Source organism: Mytilus edulis, chromosome 10 (assembly GCF_963676685.1).
Source record: "Mytilus edulis chromosome 10, xbMytEdul2.2, whole genome shotgun sequence".
Taxonomy (NCBI): Eukaryota; Metazoa; Mollusca; class Bivalvia; order Mytilida; family Mytilidae; genus Mytilus; species Mytilus edulis.
Genome location: NC_092353.1, coordinates 4,149,210 through 4,167,662, shown reverse-complemented (window position 1 = coordinate 4,167,662; position 18,453 = coordinate 4,149,210). Strand labels below are relative to the sequence as shown.

Genomic DNA, 18,453 nt, shown 5'->3' with positions numbered 1-18,453 from the left:
GGGTTTGGCTCATTGTTGACAATCGGGAAGCTAAAATCATCTCTTTTGTCGTAAAGTTTTGTTTTCAACCGACCATCATTGTCAATTGCTAGCTGTACATGTAAGTCAAGCTATGAATCAAACTTAACTGTATAAGTTGTATCCTTTTTTTAAGTATGATGGGATAGTTGCGTCCAAAATAGTCAACAAATTGTGAATTATTTAGTGAGAGAACATCATCTTTATAGTGGAAAGAGAAGTTAAAAGATACTGCTTATTCCTTTTTTGGCTCACCTGGCCCAAAGGACCAAGAGAGCTTTTCTCACCACTTGGCGTCCGTCGTCCGTCGTCCGGCGTCGTCCGTCGTCATCCGGCGTAGTCCGTCGTCGGCGTTAACTTTTTACATTTTGAACTTCTTCTAGAGAACCGTTGAATGGAATGAAACAAAACATGGCATGATTGTTCCTTATGAGGTGCTGCTCAAGTGTTGTTATTTTGCAGCGGATCCATCATTTAAGATGGCTGCCAGCGGGGGACTTAGTTTAAAATAAGACCCTATGGGAAATGCATACAAACTACTTCTTTTAGAGAAACACTGAATGGAATGAAACCAAATATGGCATGTATGTTCCTTATGAGGTGTTGACCAAGTGTTGTTATTTTGTAGCCTATCCATCATCCAAGATGGCCGCCAGCGGGGGGACTTCGTTAACATAGGACCCTATGGAAAATGCATACAAATGACTTTTTTTTAGAGAATCACTGAATGGAATGAAACAAAACATGGTATGAATGTTCCTTATTAGGTGCTGACTAAGTGTTGTCGGACATGACTTCTAATAAAAGCAAACAGCAATTAAAATGCGTTTTCTAACAAGCGTCCGTTAATACGCAACAGCATACGATAACTGAAATAAAATTCGTGTTAACATGCTTAGTGCCTACAGAAGCATTTGGACCAGGATCTGCTTACCCTTCCGGAAGGCCCAGTTTATGGTGGGGTTCATGCTGCTAAGTTTTAAGTTTATATGTTGTTTTTTTGTGCACTGATGTTTTGTCTTTCGCTTTCCTTTTTTAACCAAGGCGCTGTTAGTTTTGTTTTGGAGACTTGTGTGTCTTTCCGTTGTTTTTAGTTCAATGTCGTGGCGTTGTCAGTTTTTCTTCGACTCACAAAGTTTGAATGTCCTTTGGTATTTTCTCTTCTTTTTTATAAGTAAAAACGGACAACAAGAATAGGTTACAAATCAAACTCCGAAACAGTGGTGACGTTGCTTCGCTAAACTAGCATGTGCAATGTATTCCATTGGCATAAACATTAAAGTTACAGGAAAATTATTTCTCTCAACAAGTAACTGGTCAATTTGACTCTTATAAATGTTTTCTATTTTTTCATAAGAGGTGCCTTTAACCTTTTCACATACCATGAGTTTTAAATTAGTTTTTTCAGGACTTACAGAAATGACTATAAAATTGCTTATAAGCAACTGCTTGGATAAAGCATTTATATGTTTTCCTGTTATTGTTCCACTTAAACATGCTATAGGGACATTGTTGAAGAAAGATTTCAGAACTACTAATTCTGAAAAACTTTTTCTGAATTCTCTTCCCCTGAAAAATAAAAACATGTTTTATATAATGGGTAAAGTGAATAATAAGACTAAAACTAAATAACTTATGTTTTTTTATGTTGTTTGTAATATAAGTATATTTAGAAAATACTGTGAACAGTCTAACTTTAAAATCAATCCTGTGTGTGTGTGTTACACAAATTATGTTACATTACCGGTATATATTTTATAATCAAAAGCATTTATACTGCTGATGACAGGTACTGTTTTGTACTGATTGATTCCATTTAACTGAATGTGATGCTATATAAATTTTACTGAATGTAATGGTACTTATATTGAATGTAATTCTATTTTAATGAATGTGATGATATTAAGATTTGTTGATACTTCTTTTTAACTTAATGTGATGCTATTTAGATTAAATTTAATACTACATTTGTATCTAAATGTCAAATGAATGCGATTGTATTTAGAATTAATTGAATACTATTTTTCTGAATGTGATTTGAATTGAATGCAATACTATTCTACTGAATGTGATTTAAATTGAATGCAATACTATTCTAATGAATGTGATGATATTTAGCTTGAATGTAATACTATTTTACTAAATGTGAAGATATTAAGCTTTAATGCAATACTATTCTACTGAATGTGATATTTTAATTGAATGCAATACTATTCTACTGAATGTGATTTAAATTGAATGTAATACTATTCTACTGAATGTGATGATATTAAGCTTGAATGCAATACTATTTAATGAATGTGATGGTATTGAGATTTATTGTTCAGCCCATGAATTTTATATGAATCTGACAAGTAATTGTTGGGTTGCTGTCAATAAATTTTAATTGAATGTGATGCTCTTAACTAACTTAAGTGTTATGCTTTTTTGATTCAATGTTATTCAGCGTTAATCGAGTATGATGTTATTTTGATAGAGTGTCATTTTATTTTGAATGAATATGCTATTTTGATTGTATGAGTGTGATGCTATTTGAATCAATGTAATGTTAATTTGATTGAATGTAATGCTATTATATTGAATGTAATATATTCTGATTGAATGTAATGCTATTTTGATTGCAGGCAATGCTGTTATATTGATTTTAATGCTACATGTATTTTGATTGAATGCAATGTTGTTAAATTGAATGTAATACTTTTTTTTAATAACGATACTATTTTGATTGAATGGGCTGCTGTTTTATTAGAATATAATGCTTTTTAAATTGATTGTGATGCTATATAGATTGAGTGTTATTTTATTATAACTGAATGTGTTGTTTTTTTGTTGTTGATAAGGTGCTTTATTGATTTAAAGTGATAATATTTAATTTAATGAGATACCATTTTGACTGAATATGCTGCTACATTGATGTTCATTAATGTGTTGATTTATTGCTTGACTGTGATGTTAAATGTAATAATAGGTATAATATAAAGAATTTTACAATCTGTTTTACATGTTTAAAACAGGGTATATTAACTTTATCTAAGAAACTATGTAAATAAATATTGCCTTCAATCATATGAAATGGAATGTGATATAGTGATTATATGAATTAGAAAGAAAAAAATTCTGTGATTGTAATTATTTGTATGTGGTGCATGTATGAATATATTGGTTTTCTATCTGTGACTCTATTTATTTTGATGTTTGTTCAAATATGAATTAAGTCGGCTTCATATCTTGACTTACATCTAGAAATTGACAATGAGGGTCGGTTGAAAACAAAACTTTACGACAAAAGAGATGATTTCAGCTTTCCAATTGTGAATTTTCCATTTCTAAGTAGCAACATTCCAGCAGCACCTGCATACGGGGTATATATCTCCCAATTGATACGATATTCCCGTGCTTGCATTTCCTATCATGATTTTCTTGATAGAGGTTTGCTACTCACAAGGAAGCTATTAAACCAAGAGTTCCAAATAGTGAAGTTGAAATCATCCCTTCGTAAATTTTACGGACGCCATCACGAGTTGGTTGACCGTTATGGAATAACCGTTTCACAAATGATATCGGATATGTTCCTTACGTCGTAACTACAATCCCCTTCCCTTTCATGAATATGACCTACCGAATTAGACTATTTACCGGATTTGTAATCACATAAGCAACACGACGGGTGCCACATGTGGAGCAGGATCTGCTTACCCTTCCGGAGCACCTGAGATCACCCCTAGTTTTTGGTGGGGTTCGTGTTGTTTATTCTTTAGTTTTCTATGTTGTGTCGTGTGTACTATTGTTTTTCTGTTTGTCTTTTTCATTTTTAGCCATGGAGTTGTCAGTTTGTTTTAGATTTATGAGTTTGACTGTCCCTTTGGTATCTTTCGTCCCTCTTTTAATAGTATTTGTACATGTATAAAATAGTGAATAAACAATTATTGTGTACTCAACGTAAATTTATGATTTAATGTATTGTACCTATAGATACTGTAACAAGTTATATATCTGTTAAAAAAATAACCTTGTGCAAATACATATGATTAAAATAGGGTGGTTGGAAAACCTCTTGTTAACAAATTGGAAATTTCTATAACAAACCAAGTTAAGTTAACTTTCAAAACTTTGAAATTACAACAACTGAAACACTTAAGAAACCAAAGTACGTTCCAAAAACTAATAAAATTGTTTTCCTTGTTCAAAGAGAAGTTATGAAAGGCTCAAGTTAACAACTTTTTGTTATTATAAAAAAAAAAAAACATTTTGACATTTCAAATTGAGTTATTTCCCTTAGTCCATAATGTTACCTTAAAATTTCTTCTGTGTAAACATGCCAACCAGGCTATAAATCAGTAATAAATCGAAAAGAATAATGTATTCCACTTGAAATTAAATTAAATTAATTTTGATAAATTATCAGAGTTCTGATAAAAGTGATTTTATGGCTACTGGTAATCTGTACTGCAATAGTGTGCATAAAACTACAAAATAACTAACAAATAACATTTTAACTTTCAATAACAATTTCAGAAATTATACAAAATACAAAAGCCTTTAAAAAAATCAAATGTTCAACAATGGAAACTTCTGAATTACTAGTCATCAATTTTGTGACATTCATCAATGATAATTGCGCCAACTTTTCCCTCCAATGCTCGTAACTATTTAACACCATTTTCTGCAACTAACAGTCCCTCAGGGTGTGTCAGAATGATACTGGCACTAAGTGATTCCTCTATGACTATATTATATACATAGATAAGTAATTTGTTCAGTTTGAGAAGTAAGGGCTTGACCTCAAAGGGATTCGATCCCATGCATCACGCAACCCTTCAATGTACATCAATGCCAAAATCCATTTAAAAATGAAGATAAAGGCACCAATATGAGGAGAATCTTTTTCACTTTTGAGTATTTAATATTTCTTAAATAATACAGTAATAAATGTGAAAATTTTCTTAGTTTCTCAGACAGTTGATTTGTCATTAATCAAGTTAATGTTTCATTTCGGCAGAAAAAGATAAACCTCAATTATAATAAAGAGGTCTTTCCCATACTGAACTTATTACAGAAAATAAACTCAAATTATTAAAGTTATTTTAACATTTACATTCAGAATTGCTAATAATGAAAACATTATAAAATAATTCCTTCTTATTCAGAATCAGGTATTGTTTAGAAACAAATGCAAAAAAGTATATGTTGCCTTCTTGATGTTATTGTTTTATGCTACATTTTGTATATTGTTTGGTTGCTATATATTCATCATGTACATATTGATAATACCATGAATACATACCATTTTCACAGCTGTCTTTGTTGTTCTCAATGATCTGGCACTTCTGGCTAAGCTGAACAACCTTAACATTAATCTTGTTCAATGTTTTACATTGATCTTCCATAATGGCATTTAGAGGAGACACCACCAATACCTTATTCTGCACTCTTCCAAGGTCTTCAAATATTTCTTTAAAAAATATAAACATTCAGAGATATACAACTGCAAGTAATATTTTTTGTATGTAGAATCTGTTGGCCGTTTGCATGAACTAACCCCATTGGAAAAAATCTATAGAGCTTAATCATTATTATTATTATTATTATTATTCAGAAGCATACATTTTAGTAGCCCAGAGCCCCTATCAAATATGTGAGCTGTAGTCACAATAGTTGTCCATATTTTTGATTTATCATATTGATGATTCAAAATAAAATTTGCTTAGTTTCAAGATGTCCCCAAAATTGCTTGGTCTTGTGTAAGAGAGGTTGGCTGAATCGCTAAAATACCAAAGAGATAATAAAATTCCAACAATTCAAAAATGAACTGAAAATACAATGGCTAAAAACATGAAATGCAAAATTGACAAACAACAGTTACATGTATATCAAAAACACAAGATAGAACCTACACAGAACACCAGCCTAACAAAAACTGGTGGTGATCTAAGGTGCCCAGGAAAAGTAAGCAAATCCTGCTCCACATATGGCATCCAATGTGGTTATACTTGGATACAAACAAAAATGTGGAAACAATTATTCAGTATATCTATCAAATAGTGTTACAGGAAGCACTCTTATAGTTAGGTGTGTACATGTATTTTCCAATTTTGGCGCCTGTGGATTTTTGAAATAAGAGAGCAAGATGCAATAAAATTCTTGTTTGGATATATAGCTGAGGATTAATTTATATGAACATGAAGATTATGTAATGTATGTAATAGAGGCTGTTTCCTGTATGTCAGTCGGTATTTGCATATCCATACCAAACATTGGTCCAGCATATATTGTAACGTTCTTTTTCAATTTTTTTTGGGGGGAACAAACTTTGTGATTATACATGTATATTAAGAAAAATAATGAGGCGAAATAGACCCATTTCTTATTTGATCATGTCATAAAGTAGATTACTGTCAAGAGTTTCTGAAAAGGAAACGCTCAAAGGCATTGTAATTCTAGTTCAGTTCAAAATTGAAATTTTATGGGGGATATGTGACATTTTCACCCCCTTTTCGCAATATTCCATGGTAAATAAATGCTGAATGTTGCCATGAATACACTTGGAGGAATTATTTTTCACCATTTTAACTTTTGAAAATCTTTGGAAGATACTCATTACATACATATGCACATGTATAAGCTTTCGGGTCGATCCGGGCCATATTTTAAGTCGATACGGCCCCTCAAGTTACAAGTGGCATTACCTTAGTTCACAATCATCAGACAATTGTTGAATAAACAAACCAATTATAGACTAATGATTTCGTTTATATATACTGTTCAAATTTGTCACAAATTCCTCCATATATATAGTGAATATAGTTTATTCATATTTTATTATCGGGCCGGATCGACTTTGGGCCGGATTGACTTGAGGCCGGATCGGTTTGGGGCCGGAACGACCGGATACCCATGTATAACACAAACAGCTAGGTTAATGTATTAGAAAGCCAGGAATAGAGAATGATAAAACATTTTGTGGTTCAATTTTAATTTTATTTTCTTACGGTGAATAGTGGAGTGCTACCATTATATAACTAAACCACAAATTAACAGGTTGGGAACAACCCTTCATATATATACTTCTTATATTTAGGGGTACATTTCAATTTTGTTGTAAAAACCCATTTTTGTTACAAAAGGGCACACATCTGTATGTTTGAAGATAAAATAGCCTTGCCCGTGTGACCTCACAATTATTTGAACTCATCTACATTGAATGTTTCCACATTTAAGTTATGTTTTTCTTTTTAATATATTATAAATGATCACTTGCAGACTTGGCCCTAGCTGCGGAACCGTAGCTCTTTGGTCCTTATGTTATTTTTTGACTATTTGCGGACCATAGTCTATGGTCCGCAAATAGTCAAAAAATAACATAAGGACCTGGTCCGCAAATAGTCAAAAAATAACATAAGGACCTAAGAGCTACGGTTCCGCAGCTAACTTGGCCCTTGTCTGAGCCGAGGGACAGTGACTGATTTCAGGCCTGAGCGATTCTTTTTGTTAGGTGGTGTTCCGAACCCGATTTAGGACTGGACAAATATTTAAAAGAGCCGTCAAGATCGAATTATAATAAAATTTATAGTGTACAAAAATATATATTTCCACGATGTTTCATAATTTGTTTGATTAGTTCAATATAAATAGTTGATGGAATTAATATACTCACTGGGCAACAAATGGAATATAATACTCTTTCCAAACCCAACAGGCAGATTGACTATAATATTATTTCCCTGGAGAATGTTTTCTATGGAGGAAATTTGTTCATGTTTCAGTGTCAACTGTGGATACAGCTGACACTGTACGTTCCGTATCGTCTCTGTAACATCCATGTTGGATTTGACAAGGGTCAAATAAGTATACATACACCAAAATATATCTCCAGTTTAAAATATCATTTTCTAAAAATTACTGCTAGCTTATATTGTAGTCTTTAAAATCTGTATTCAATTATTAATATAGTATAAAATTCCATACAAATAAAAACAATTTGGACATATTTAATTTTTTTTCAAGAATGTTGAAAAAAACATATGCTAGCGTTAGGAGTTGGTGGCAGTGGTTAAAGTCAACGTAGCGTAGTAAAGAGGACGTAACCGCTGTTTCGGAGTTCGGTTACAAATGTGAAGGTAGGTCGTGTCTTCTTGTATTCTGGGATGATAAAATAGCCAAAACAAACACAAAACGGTCTTTAATTGCATATTCAAGTTCACCTTATTAAGATTATTAAATAGAAAACCTTACTTTAAATCTATGATCTATAGGGTAGAATATCTTGTATCGTGGTAACATGTAGTTGTGTTAACACATGCGATCATTTTTGTGTTTTTGGTGCTCATAACAAAATTGTAGCATGTGTGAACAAAGATGGTTTTTTTTTGGGTTTTTTTTGTAGAGCTAGACATTTTGTGTTGCTATTGGAAATTATCAATGCATTTTATTTGAACATTTTGGATCAACTAATATATGAATTCGAAACAGAAAGGAAACGATGGAAGGAAAAGGAGGAATTCAAATGTGCAAAATTCAAGTAGTGAACTGTGCTCACAATGGTATTAAAGGTAAAAATGTAAACAAAGTGAAAGATAATTGTACCGAGAAAGACTTGATTATGAACAACAATAATGCAATGAACTCTATAACACCAACCTTCACACCAAATTTTAGCTCCCCTGTACTGCAAGGAAGAGGAAATCTTCAACAATATCAATATATCCAAAATCCAAGCCTTCCGATGTCTGGTTTCTATGGCATTCCTTACACCCCACAAGGCCCAATTCCACAACCAGTTTGTAACTCTTCTATAAAACAACCAATAGATAGTATGAAAATTGACAACCTGGCGAATAAAGTTGACGAAATGTGCAAAAAATTGTCATCGTTAGATTCTTTGACTGCAAAAATCGACAAATTTCAATCTACGGTTAATGCTATGGTTTTAAAGGTAGAAAATGTAACAAAGCGGGAAGGGGAAATGGAACACAGCTTGGAATTCATGGGTGCGCAATACGAGGCTGGTAAAAAAAAAGATGCTGATATGAAAACTGACATTTCAGACATTAAATCGTATAACGAAGAGACTGGCGTAAACTTTAAACGCAGATTTACACGATCTACGCGAACGGCATCTAGATCTCCAAACACGTTCTATGAGAGAAAATCTTATATTCTCGGGAATTCAAGAATATAGCGACAACGAAGAAAGCGAAGAGAAATCTTAAAACAATTCATGATAAAAGAGCTTAAATTATCAAACCCGATTGAATACGTCCGTACGCACAGATTCGATAGAGCAGACAAAAAACCTAGGCCAATAGTTTGCAGATTCAAAACGTTTAACGATAGAGAACTAGTTCGGAAAAATGCAAAAGTTCTTAAAGGGACTAACTATATGGGATTAGTGAACAATTCCCGAAAGAGGTAAATGACCGTCGCAAGGTACTATGGCCATACTTTAAAGAGGCAAGGGAACAACACAAGAAGGAACACTTTAAACATGATAGACTGTTCATAGATGGCAAATAATTTATTCTTGACGACAGAACTAACCACAACATGGAAACAGATAACAACAAAGCAAACAAGATACGAGAAGCAAGGAGCCAAACCGAAGCATTTTCCCCGCAGAGGACCTACAAAGACGAAAACTGGTAACGGTAAATAGGTGAACCGTGGAGGATCAACAGAAACTTATAGTAAATTTAGTTACTCACGCGGAACTGACGACCTCGAAAATGAACATTTAAATTTTAGCTCAGACTTTAATAATACTCTACACTTATTGTCTTTAAACAGGTCGAGAACTCTAGATTTTCTGACGTCAGAATATATTTGCATAGTAATTTCCAAAACACAAGGCCAATATGGCCTTGAAAAACTGACCAATTGACTCAATGAACTACAATGCATTGTGGGCTACTACGAGTAAACTACTTCTTAAAACACGTGGAATTAGTGGGAAAACAGTCAATTAATATATTGTCTGGGACTCTCATTACCAAAGTTTTTATTCTGCAAATATATTTAATGTAAAATATATAACGTAATCTTCAATTTGCATGCTCAGATTAAAAAAATATTGTTTATTGGCTTCACGATTCGACTTTCTTTTTCGCCTTGCAAAAGTAGTTGAACGGTTTTGTGCATTGTTATGAATTGAACCTGCATTAATTTCACGACATGACACAGTGAAATATCCAATGAAGTGACCACTGTACATGTCCAGTAAGAAAATTATGCTGAGCCGGACTCAACTAGTTTAACCAGGTGACTGCAATCGCAATCTCGATGAAGATATAACGAACACAACTTGTTTGAAATTGTAATTATAAATTCCACCAGAAAGGTTTACATAATAGTCAGTAGATTGGTAAACTGAAAGAAATAAAAATACAATATTTTACAATGTGTACGAATTAAATATGAATGTTAAATACAAGATTATTAATCGAGTCAAAAACGAAAGTAGAATTTACAGTTCATTTCTCGGAAATAAATAACTTACAGTTCGTATGTATTTATAAACCACTTATCTAAAAATAACGGAGTTAAAACAGATTAATTTATCACAGTTTATGATTGAATCAAACGTACTTGACAGTGGTATGTCTCGATTTCCGTAGGAAGTTCAAATGTCGTCCATTTTCCATGTGTTGAAATATTGTAAAAAGCGGACGGTGTCACAGAAATTAAAGGTAGTCGATAATACGGTGATTTGAGAAATCGGTCCAGTTCAATTTGTTCCGGATAAATATGAAAACATGTAATAAACATTGAATGTGAAACAGAATACTCCCCGTCTGAAATCTATCTGATATCACTATTCCATAAAATATAACACATGTGAATGTCCTATCTAAATCCAATATATATATATATACATATAATTACACAGGGTTGTTCTCTACGAGAAGAATCATGTCCACGATAGGGCGTGTGTAGGTTGTGGCTTTTCCATTAACGATTACTCGCACTTCTGCTTTTCGGACATGTTCGTCTGAACTTTTAAATGAGTTCACTATAATTCCAACGGGCCATTGGGTACGGCAAATGTTTTTGTCCTTTAAAAGAATGACGTCTCCTTCGATGAGATCACGGCGATCTTCGGTCCATTTTCGTCGTTGTTGTAGTAACGGCAGGTATTCCTTCCTCCAACGGGACCAGAAAACACTGGCAAGAGCCTGTACTCGTCTCCATTCGGCAAGACATAGATCTCGTTTGTCGAATTCTCCAAGATGATCTGAGGTGAATATGTAGTCGGTTTTCTGTGTCAATAACATAGCCGGAGTTAATATCAACGGATTCTCTGGATCTGTTGATACCGGTACCAGAGGTCTAGAGTTCACTATTGCTGAAACTTCTGCCATTAGTGTGTTGAGCACGTCATGTGTTAGGCTTCTTCCGGCTGCGTTAAGAAGCATAGAATCAAGAATTCTCCTGGTGATACCAATCATTCTTTCCCAGGCTCCACCCATGTGGGACGAATGCGGCGGATTGAAGATCCAAATTGTACCAGAATTGTACAGAAAGTTCTTGAAGGGTCCATCTTCAACGTTGATTGAGTCAATCTTTAAATCGTCGATTGCGCCGATAAAGTTCGTTCCACGGTCAGATCGGAAAATCTTAACTTGGCCTCTTATAGCGGCGAATCTCCTGACAGCGTTTATGAAGGCTGAAGAACTCATTTCCTCGATTAATTCGATGTGAATAGCTCTTGTCACTAAGCATGTGAATAAAATTGCCCAACGTTTTGAGTTGGCGTATCCACCACGTGTTTTACGTGAAACAATTGTCCAGGGTCCAAAGGTGTCTATTCCAACGTTAGTAAACGGAGGTGAAGGTTCAAGACGGTCCTCTGGCAAATCAGACATGATTTGATACTCGGTTTTTCCTCTGAGTTTGCGGCATGTCACACATTTGTGAATAATAGATGAGATCAAGCGTTTTGCTCCTACGATCCAATATCCTGCGGATCGAATCGCTCCATCTGTGAAATGGCGACCTTGATGTTTTATCTTGTTGTGGTAGTGTCGAACTAATAATGTCGCTATATGATGGCGTCCAGGGACGATCAATGGTTTCTTTTCACGGAGGTCTAAGTCAGATTTGGCAATACGGCCTCCTACTCGTAGTAGTCCTTGTTCGTCCAAAAACGGATTTAAGTTAGCTATCGGGCTCCGCTTATGAATTTGTTCCCGACGTTTAATGCAATCAATTTCTTCTCCGTAAACTTCAAATTGAGCAGATATTAAAATGAAATTTTCGGCATTCGAAAATCCTTCAAGAGAATTCACTGGTGCTGCTTGTTTTGACCCGTGTAAACGGGAGAAACGTTCTAAAAAGGCTATCGCTCGCACAAGTGATGTCCAGTTTGAGAATCTGTTGAATCTTTCAGTTCCGATACCTTTATGTTCAAGTGTGGCAAATGTTTTTGCAACATTAACAGTTGCACGAATTTCTCCATCTTCCTCTGGATCTATTAGCTGATATATGTCCTCAGAATTCTTCTGTTCTGAGGAAAGAAGTTGTCTTGGTCCCAATAACCATTCACTGCTATGAATTTCGTGGGCTGGTACGGACCTTGTTCCCGAATCTGCGGGATTACGGTTAGTTGGTACGTAATTCCATTGACTTGGAGAGCTAAATTTCCTTATTTTCTCTACTCTATTGGCGACATAGATAAAGAACCTTCTTGTCTCATTACTGATGTAACCTAAGACAACTTTACTGTCTGTGTAGAATTTCACGGTGTCTATATGTAAATCTAAATTATCCACAATGGTTTGTGTAATCTCAACTGCTAATACAGCAGCAGATAATTCAAGTCGTGGAATAGTGTGACCACTCGTTGGTGCAACTTTAGCTTTCCCAAGAATGAACCCTATGTTAGGTTCACCACTACTGTCGGTCGTGCGTAGATATGCAACAGCTGCTATGGCTTTTTCTGATGCATCAGAGAAGACGTGCAACTCCTTTGTGGCTGTTTTGCTGAGATACGGTACGTAGGTACGTGGAATGCGTAATGTTTCGATAGCAATTAGAGTATCTCTCCAAGATTTCCACTCCGCTGCTGTTTCATCGGAGAGAGGTTGGTCCCAATCCACGGTTTCTGATACTATTTTCCTTAATAGGAGTTTCCCTTGAATAATCACTGGAGCCAAAAATCCAAGAGGATCGTAGAGACTGTTTATCGTAGATAAAATTCCTCTCCGAGTGATCGGTTTGTTTTCTGATGATAATTGAAATAAGAAGTTATCTGTGTTTACGTCCCAGCTGAGACCAAGACTACGTTGTAGGGGTTTGCTGTCGCATTCTAAGTCTAGATCTTTGAGATTTGAAGCCAAATCACTGGCATGAAATGCAGACATAACTTCCGCACAATTAGAGGCAAACTTGTGAAGGCGTAAGTTTCCATATTTTGATAATGCTTGCTGTGTGTCCTTCATGAGCTTTACAGCTTCCTCTTTAGTAGGACATGACGTTAGACCGTCGTCGACATAGAAGTCTCTTGTAACAAAGCTAGTCACGTGACTGCCAAACTCTTGTTCTGATGCTTGAGCTGCTTTTCTGAGTCCAAGCGTAGCAACGGCAGGTGACGGACTATTTCCAAAAACATGAACCCTCATGCGGTATTCGACAAGGTTCTCCTGTAGGTCATTGTTTTTATGCCATAAAAATCTCAGGTAATTTCGGTGGTCTTTTCTGACAACAAAGCAGTGAAACATATGTTGAACGTCTGCAGTTACTGCGATCATTTCTTTCCTGAAACGCAGCAGTACTCCCAAGAGATCATTGGTCAAGTCTGGACCTGTAAGCAGGACGCTGTTAAGTGAAACTCCGTTACATTTGGCGGAAGAATCAAACACACCTCTTATCTGATCGGGTTTCTTCGGATGATAAACACCAAACAATGGCAAATACCAGCACTCCTCATGTTCGTGCAATGGTGGAGCGAGCTCTGCATGATTATTATCTAAGATTTTACTCATAAATGTAAGAAAATGTTCCCGCTTCACTGAGTTTCTATTCAGACTGGCGTCTAACATGTTAGCACGGTGAAGAGCCTGTGGTCTGTTGCTTGGCAATGGCTGTCTTGGCACTCGGAACGGTAACGGTGCTACCCAACTTCCTTCCGAGTCTCTCACAAATTCGTTGTCCATCTGCTTCATGAACATTTTGTCCTCATATGACTGTCCAGGCTTATCATCGTCCTTTGTTTTTTCAAAGAGTGGCGATTGTAAATCTTTCGTTACAGGGTCTGTGTAATTTTCCCGGATGTCAAACTTGCTTGTGCATGGTTGAAAGGTTGAAGGTTGTCCTGTAGGTAAAATGTTGGTTATTTTAACATTTAATTCAAAGGGTACGTGCTGCTTGTTAATGCAGGTTTCTCCTATCACAACCCAACCAAGTTTCAATTTTTGTGCATATGGAGTTCTTGGTGGTCCTATGCGCTGGTCAAGGACGTGGTGTGCCTCTATAAGGTCTCTGCCAATTAGGAGAAGAATTTGGCAATTTTCGTCTAATGGTGGAATGCTTCCTCTGAGTTCTTTGAGATGAGGGTGATGCATTGTGACTTCCGGAGTAGGAATTTCGTCCCTATTATTTGGAATATGATCACATTCAATCAGTACAGGAAGGTCAAACTTGTCAGTACAGTTGATTGATTCCATGATGAAACCTCTTCCTCTTTTCCCGGAGGTGACTACTTTGCCGGAGCATGTTGATAAAGTATAGTTCTCCGGTTTATCTTTGACGTCGAAAAGATTAAAGAATTCGGGCGATGCTAGTGACCGGTTGCTTTGGTCATCAATGATGGCGTACATGCGAATAACTTTGTCCTGATTATCTTTGTGATAAACATTCACAGGCAGTATTTTAGCACAGGATTTTCCGCTATACGCATCCTTGCAGATCTCAGTACAGGTAGAGTTAACTGAGGTTGCCTTAGTTTCAGCCGATTCTATAGGCTCCCCGCCGTAGGCTTGCTTAGGCGAGCTAGACTGAGAACTTGCAGGTTGCTGTGGTCTAGTGATGTGAAGTGCGGTAGTGTGTTGTTTACTTCCACATTCTTTACAACTTATGCGTGCGTTGCATTCCCGGCTTCTGTGTTTGGTAGAATCACAACACTTGTAACAGACATTGTTTTCTTTCAAAAGACCTTTGCGTTCCTCTATTGATTTGGCTCGGAACGCTCGACATTCATTTAAGGAATGCTTTGTATTGTGCAGAATACAAAGACCTTGTTTGCTGGCGTCTCCGGATTGTTGCTCAACCGCTGTTTTATGAGTACCAACTTTAGTCTTGGGGTAAGACGTGAACCTTGGCGCAGCACCTTTTGTATTTGGTGTGACTTTTGACCCAAAGATTAATCCTGGATCGTTTTTAATTCTACTGATTTCACTGATGAAAGCAGATAACTCTGTAAAGGGAGGAAAGGCAACGCCGTGGTTAGATTTGTATCTAGACGCCCTTGTAATCCACTTTTCCTGAAGTCCATATGGTAGTTTTTCAATGACAGGGTTTATTCCGGTCGGTGAATCAAAATAAGCTAGCAGACATCCCAGCTTGGGATTTTCCTTGTGGTATTCTATTTCTGATAGAATGTCAGATAGTTCATAAAGACGTGCGTTGTCCTTATTCGTCAATGTTGGGAATTTGTCAAGTTTACTCCTGAGAGAGGCTTCCAACATTTCTGGAGCACCATACCGCTCGTCAAGCCTTTTCCATAATCTTTGTATACCTATTGTAGGATTATTGGCGTTCGACGCTCTTATGCTTATGGCATGTTTAGAAGACTCTGGACCGAGCCACTTGATCAGTAGGTCGATCTGTTCTGAGTCAGAGACTTGTAACTCATCAGTCACGTTCTTAAAGCTCGCTTTCCAAGTATGGAAGGATTCTGCCCGATCGTTAAAGCTTGTTAATCGGGAGAAAAGCAGGTCCTTACGCAAGAGAAATCTAGTAATCTCCGATGTGGGATTGATTTGTTGCTGGTGTGCAACAGGGATCTCTTCTATTACGCCTTGTTTTTGGTGTGAAACAGGGATCTCTTCTATAACGTCTTGTTTTGTGCGTAAGACAGGGATCGCTTCTTTAACACCCTGTTTTTGGTGTTCAGCAGGGATCTCATCTGAAAGGCCTAGTTTTTGTATGCCGGTTACTAATCCCAGATCTGGGATAGAGGTAACTTCCGGTGACTTAGTATCGGAAGGCAAGACAGCAGATGTCTGTGACAGTAAGTTCAGTGCCACGGATGGCACGAACGCTGGTGCTTCGTGACTCAGCTCGATCTTAACAGGAATTTGTTTTTTCTTTTGAGGTCCTGTTACTTCCTTTACAACAGTTGATACAGGAAGTTTATTGACGAAATCTTGCACACGCTGGAGCGGGTCTTCCTTTTCATCAGGAAGATCGCTAAATGCTTGGCTGCCGTCGTATTCTAGGACACGAGCCTCGGCTTCTGCGGCTGCAGCTTCTCTTTGTGCTTCTAGAATGTTCATAGCAGCTTTAATTTCGGCCTTTTCTCGTGTTGCACGTGCAGCCTCCTGTTCCATTAAAGTTTTCCTGCGTATGGCCTCGCGTTTCATTTCAGCTCTCTGGTGTGCAGCCTCAGCATTTCTACGTATAGCTTCTTGCTCCGCCTCGGCTTTTCTGCGTGTGGCCTCTTGCTCCGCCTCGGCTTTTCTGCTTGTGGCTTCTTGATCTGCTCTGATGGCTTCTTGTTCTGCTCTGATGGCTTCTTGTTCTGCCTCGGCCTTTATTTCATTTTGCTTGAAAAGAGTCTGTTCTTCTATCATTGCCTCCTGCTTTAGGAGCAAGGCCTGTTTTTCAGCAAAGGCTATCTGAGTTCTGGCAGCCTCTGCTTTAGCACGCTTCTTCCGTGCAAGACTTGAAATGTCAGAGACGTGGGAGCTCCCACTGTGTGAGGATTTCTTGCCTCTAGATGTCTTTGTTTTTGTTGATTTAGCCCTTGTCAAGGTAAGGCGATGCTCGTGCAAAGTTTCAATTGCTAGGTCTACTTTAGACATTCGGATATCCGTTGAGAATTTGCATGTATCAATGTCTTGAAGGCTGTCTAGTGTTTTCGTATTTTTGAGAAATTTCAAGTACTCGTCTGTGAGCCTGCGATAATTAGTACAGGCTTGTACAATTTTATCTTGTGCTGTTAACAATTGCTGGAGGTCGTTAGGAGGGTTGGTCGTTTCTAATAACCGAGATTCTAGGTTTGACCATAGGGCCTCTAAGTCGTGATAGAACTTGTCACGTTTTTCTATAAAGGCTCCCTGTCCCTTTTCGGTGAGTTCACGCACTCGCCTAGTCTCGGCATTCTCATCTAAATTTGTTGTTTTAGACGGATTTTCTTCAGGTTCCTCAGTGACATCTCCCTCCGGAGTCTGAACCTCTTCTTGTTGTTCCTCGTGACTGGGATCCATGATGTAAATCAACTATTTGTAGGCAATGTTTGTTCAACGTTGTTGGTTTGCTGCCTAGGACGCACAAGCTGTGTTGCGTAGTGTCAAGGTAACAGCTACGAACGATGCTCCGTTGTATTTCCTGTTCAGGAGATGTGTAGACAAGTTGTTGTCAATTTACTATGCTGAGCCGGACTCAACTAGTTTAACCAGGTGACTGCAATCGCAATCTCGATGAAGATATAACGAACACAACTTGTTTGAAATTGTAATTATAAATTCCACCAGAAAGGTTTACATAATAGTCAGTAGATTGGTAAACTGAAAGAAATAAAAATACAATATTTTACAATGTGTACGAATTAAATATGAATGTTAAATACAAGATTATTAATCGAGTCAAAAACGAAAGTAGAATTTACAGTTCATTTCTCGGAAATAAATAACTTACAGTTCGTATGTATTTATAAACCACTTATCTAAAAATAACGGAGTTAAAACAGATTAATTTATCACAGTTTATGATTGAATCAAACGTACTTGACAGTGGTATGTCTCGATTTCCGTAGGAAGTTCAAATGTCGTCCATTTTCCATGTGTTGAAATATTGTAAAAAGCGGACGGTGTCACAGAAATTAAAGGTAGTCGATAATACGGTGATTTGAGAAATCGGTCCAGTTCAATTTGTTCCGGATAAATATGAAAACATGTAATAAACATTGAATGTGAAACAGAATAAAAATCATTTGAGCTCTTTTAAACCTGTATAATGTCATTGCAAAATCATTTCTGCCTAGAAAAACACGAAACTTTCATTGAAACACTTCTTTCTGTATTGAATGTGTATTTTTTTTTATCAGGACCTGAACTAATAGTAAGAACATCATAATATTCAGTATGCTAAAAAGAAGTGTTATGAAAGCGGCAGGGGCGGGAATAGTTTGGAAGTCTCATATACTGAAATGTGACCAACAAAAATACTTATAGATTTTGTTAACACTGACATGTATGTAAATATTTCTTCACCTTTTTTACG

At 36.4% G+C, this 18,453-nt stretch overlaps 2 protein-coding genes across 2 annotated transcripts; both read right to left on the bottom strand.

Annotated features, from left to right (window-relative positions):
• Window positions 1-4,664: 4,664 nt before the first annotated feature.
• Window positions 4,665-7,838, bottom strand: LOC139492197 (uncharacterized). The gene is made up of 3 exons (XM_071280380.1): window positions 7,673-7,838; window positions 5,303-5,470; window positions 4,665-4,744 (listed from the first exon to the last, which is right to left on the bottom strand). Exons 1-3 carry the CDS (start codon window positions 7,836-7,838, stop codon window positions 4,665-4,667), a joined length of 414 nt encoding a protein of 137 aa, XP_071136481.1.
• A 3,054-nt stretch (window positions 7,839-10,892) lies between these two features.
• On the bottom strand, window positions 10,893-17,033 carry LOC139492196 (uncharacterized). Its single transcript, XM_071280379.1, has one exon. It carries the CDS (start codon window positions 17,031-17,033, stop codon window positions 10,893-10,895), a length of 6,141 nt encoding a protein of 2,046 aa, XP_071136480.1.
• Between the last annotated feature and the right edge of the window lie 1,420 nt (window positions 17,034-18,453).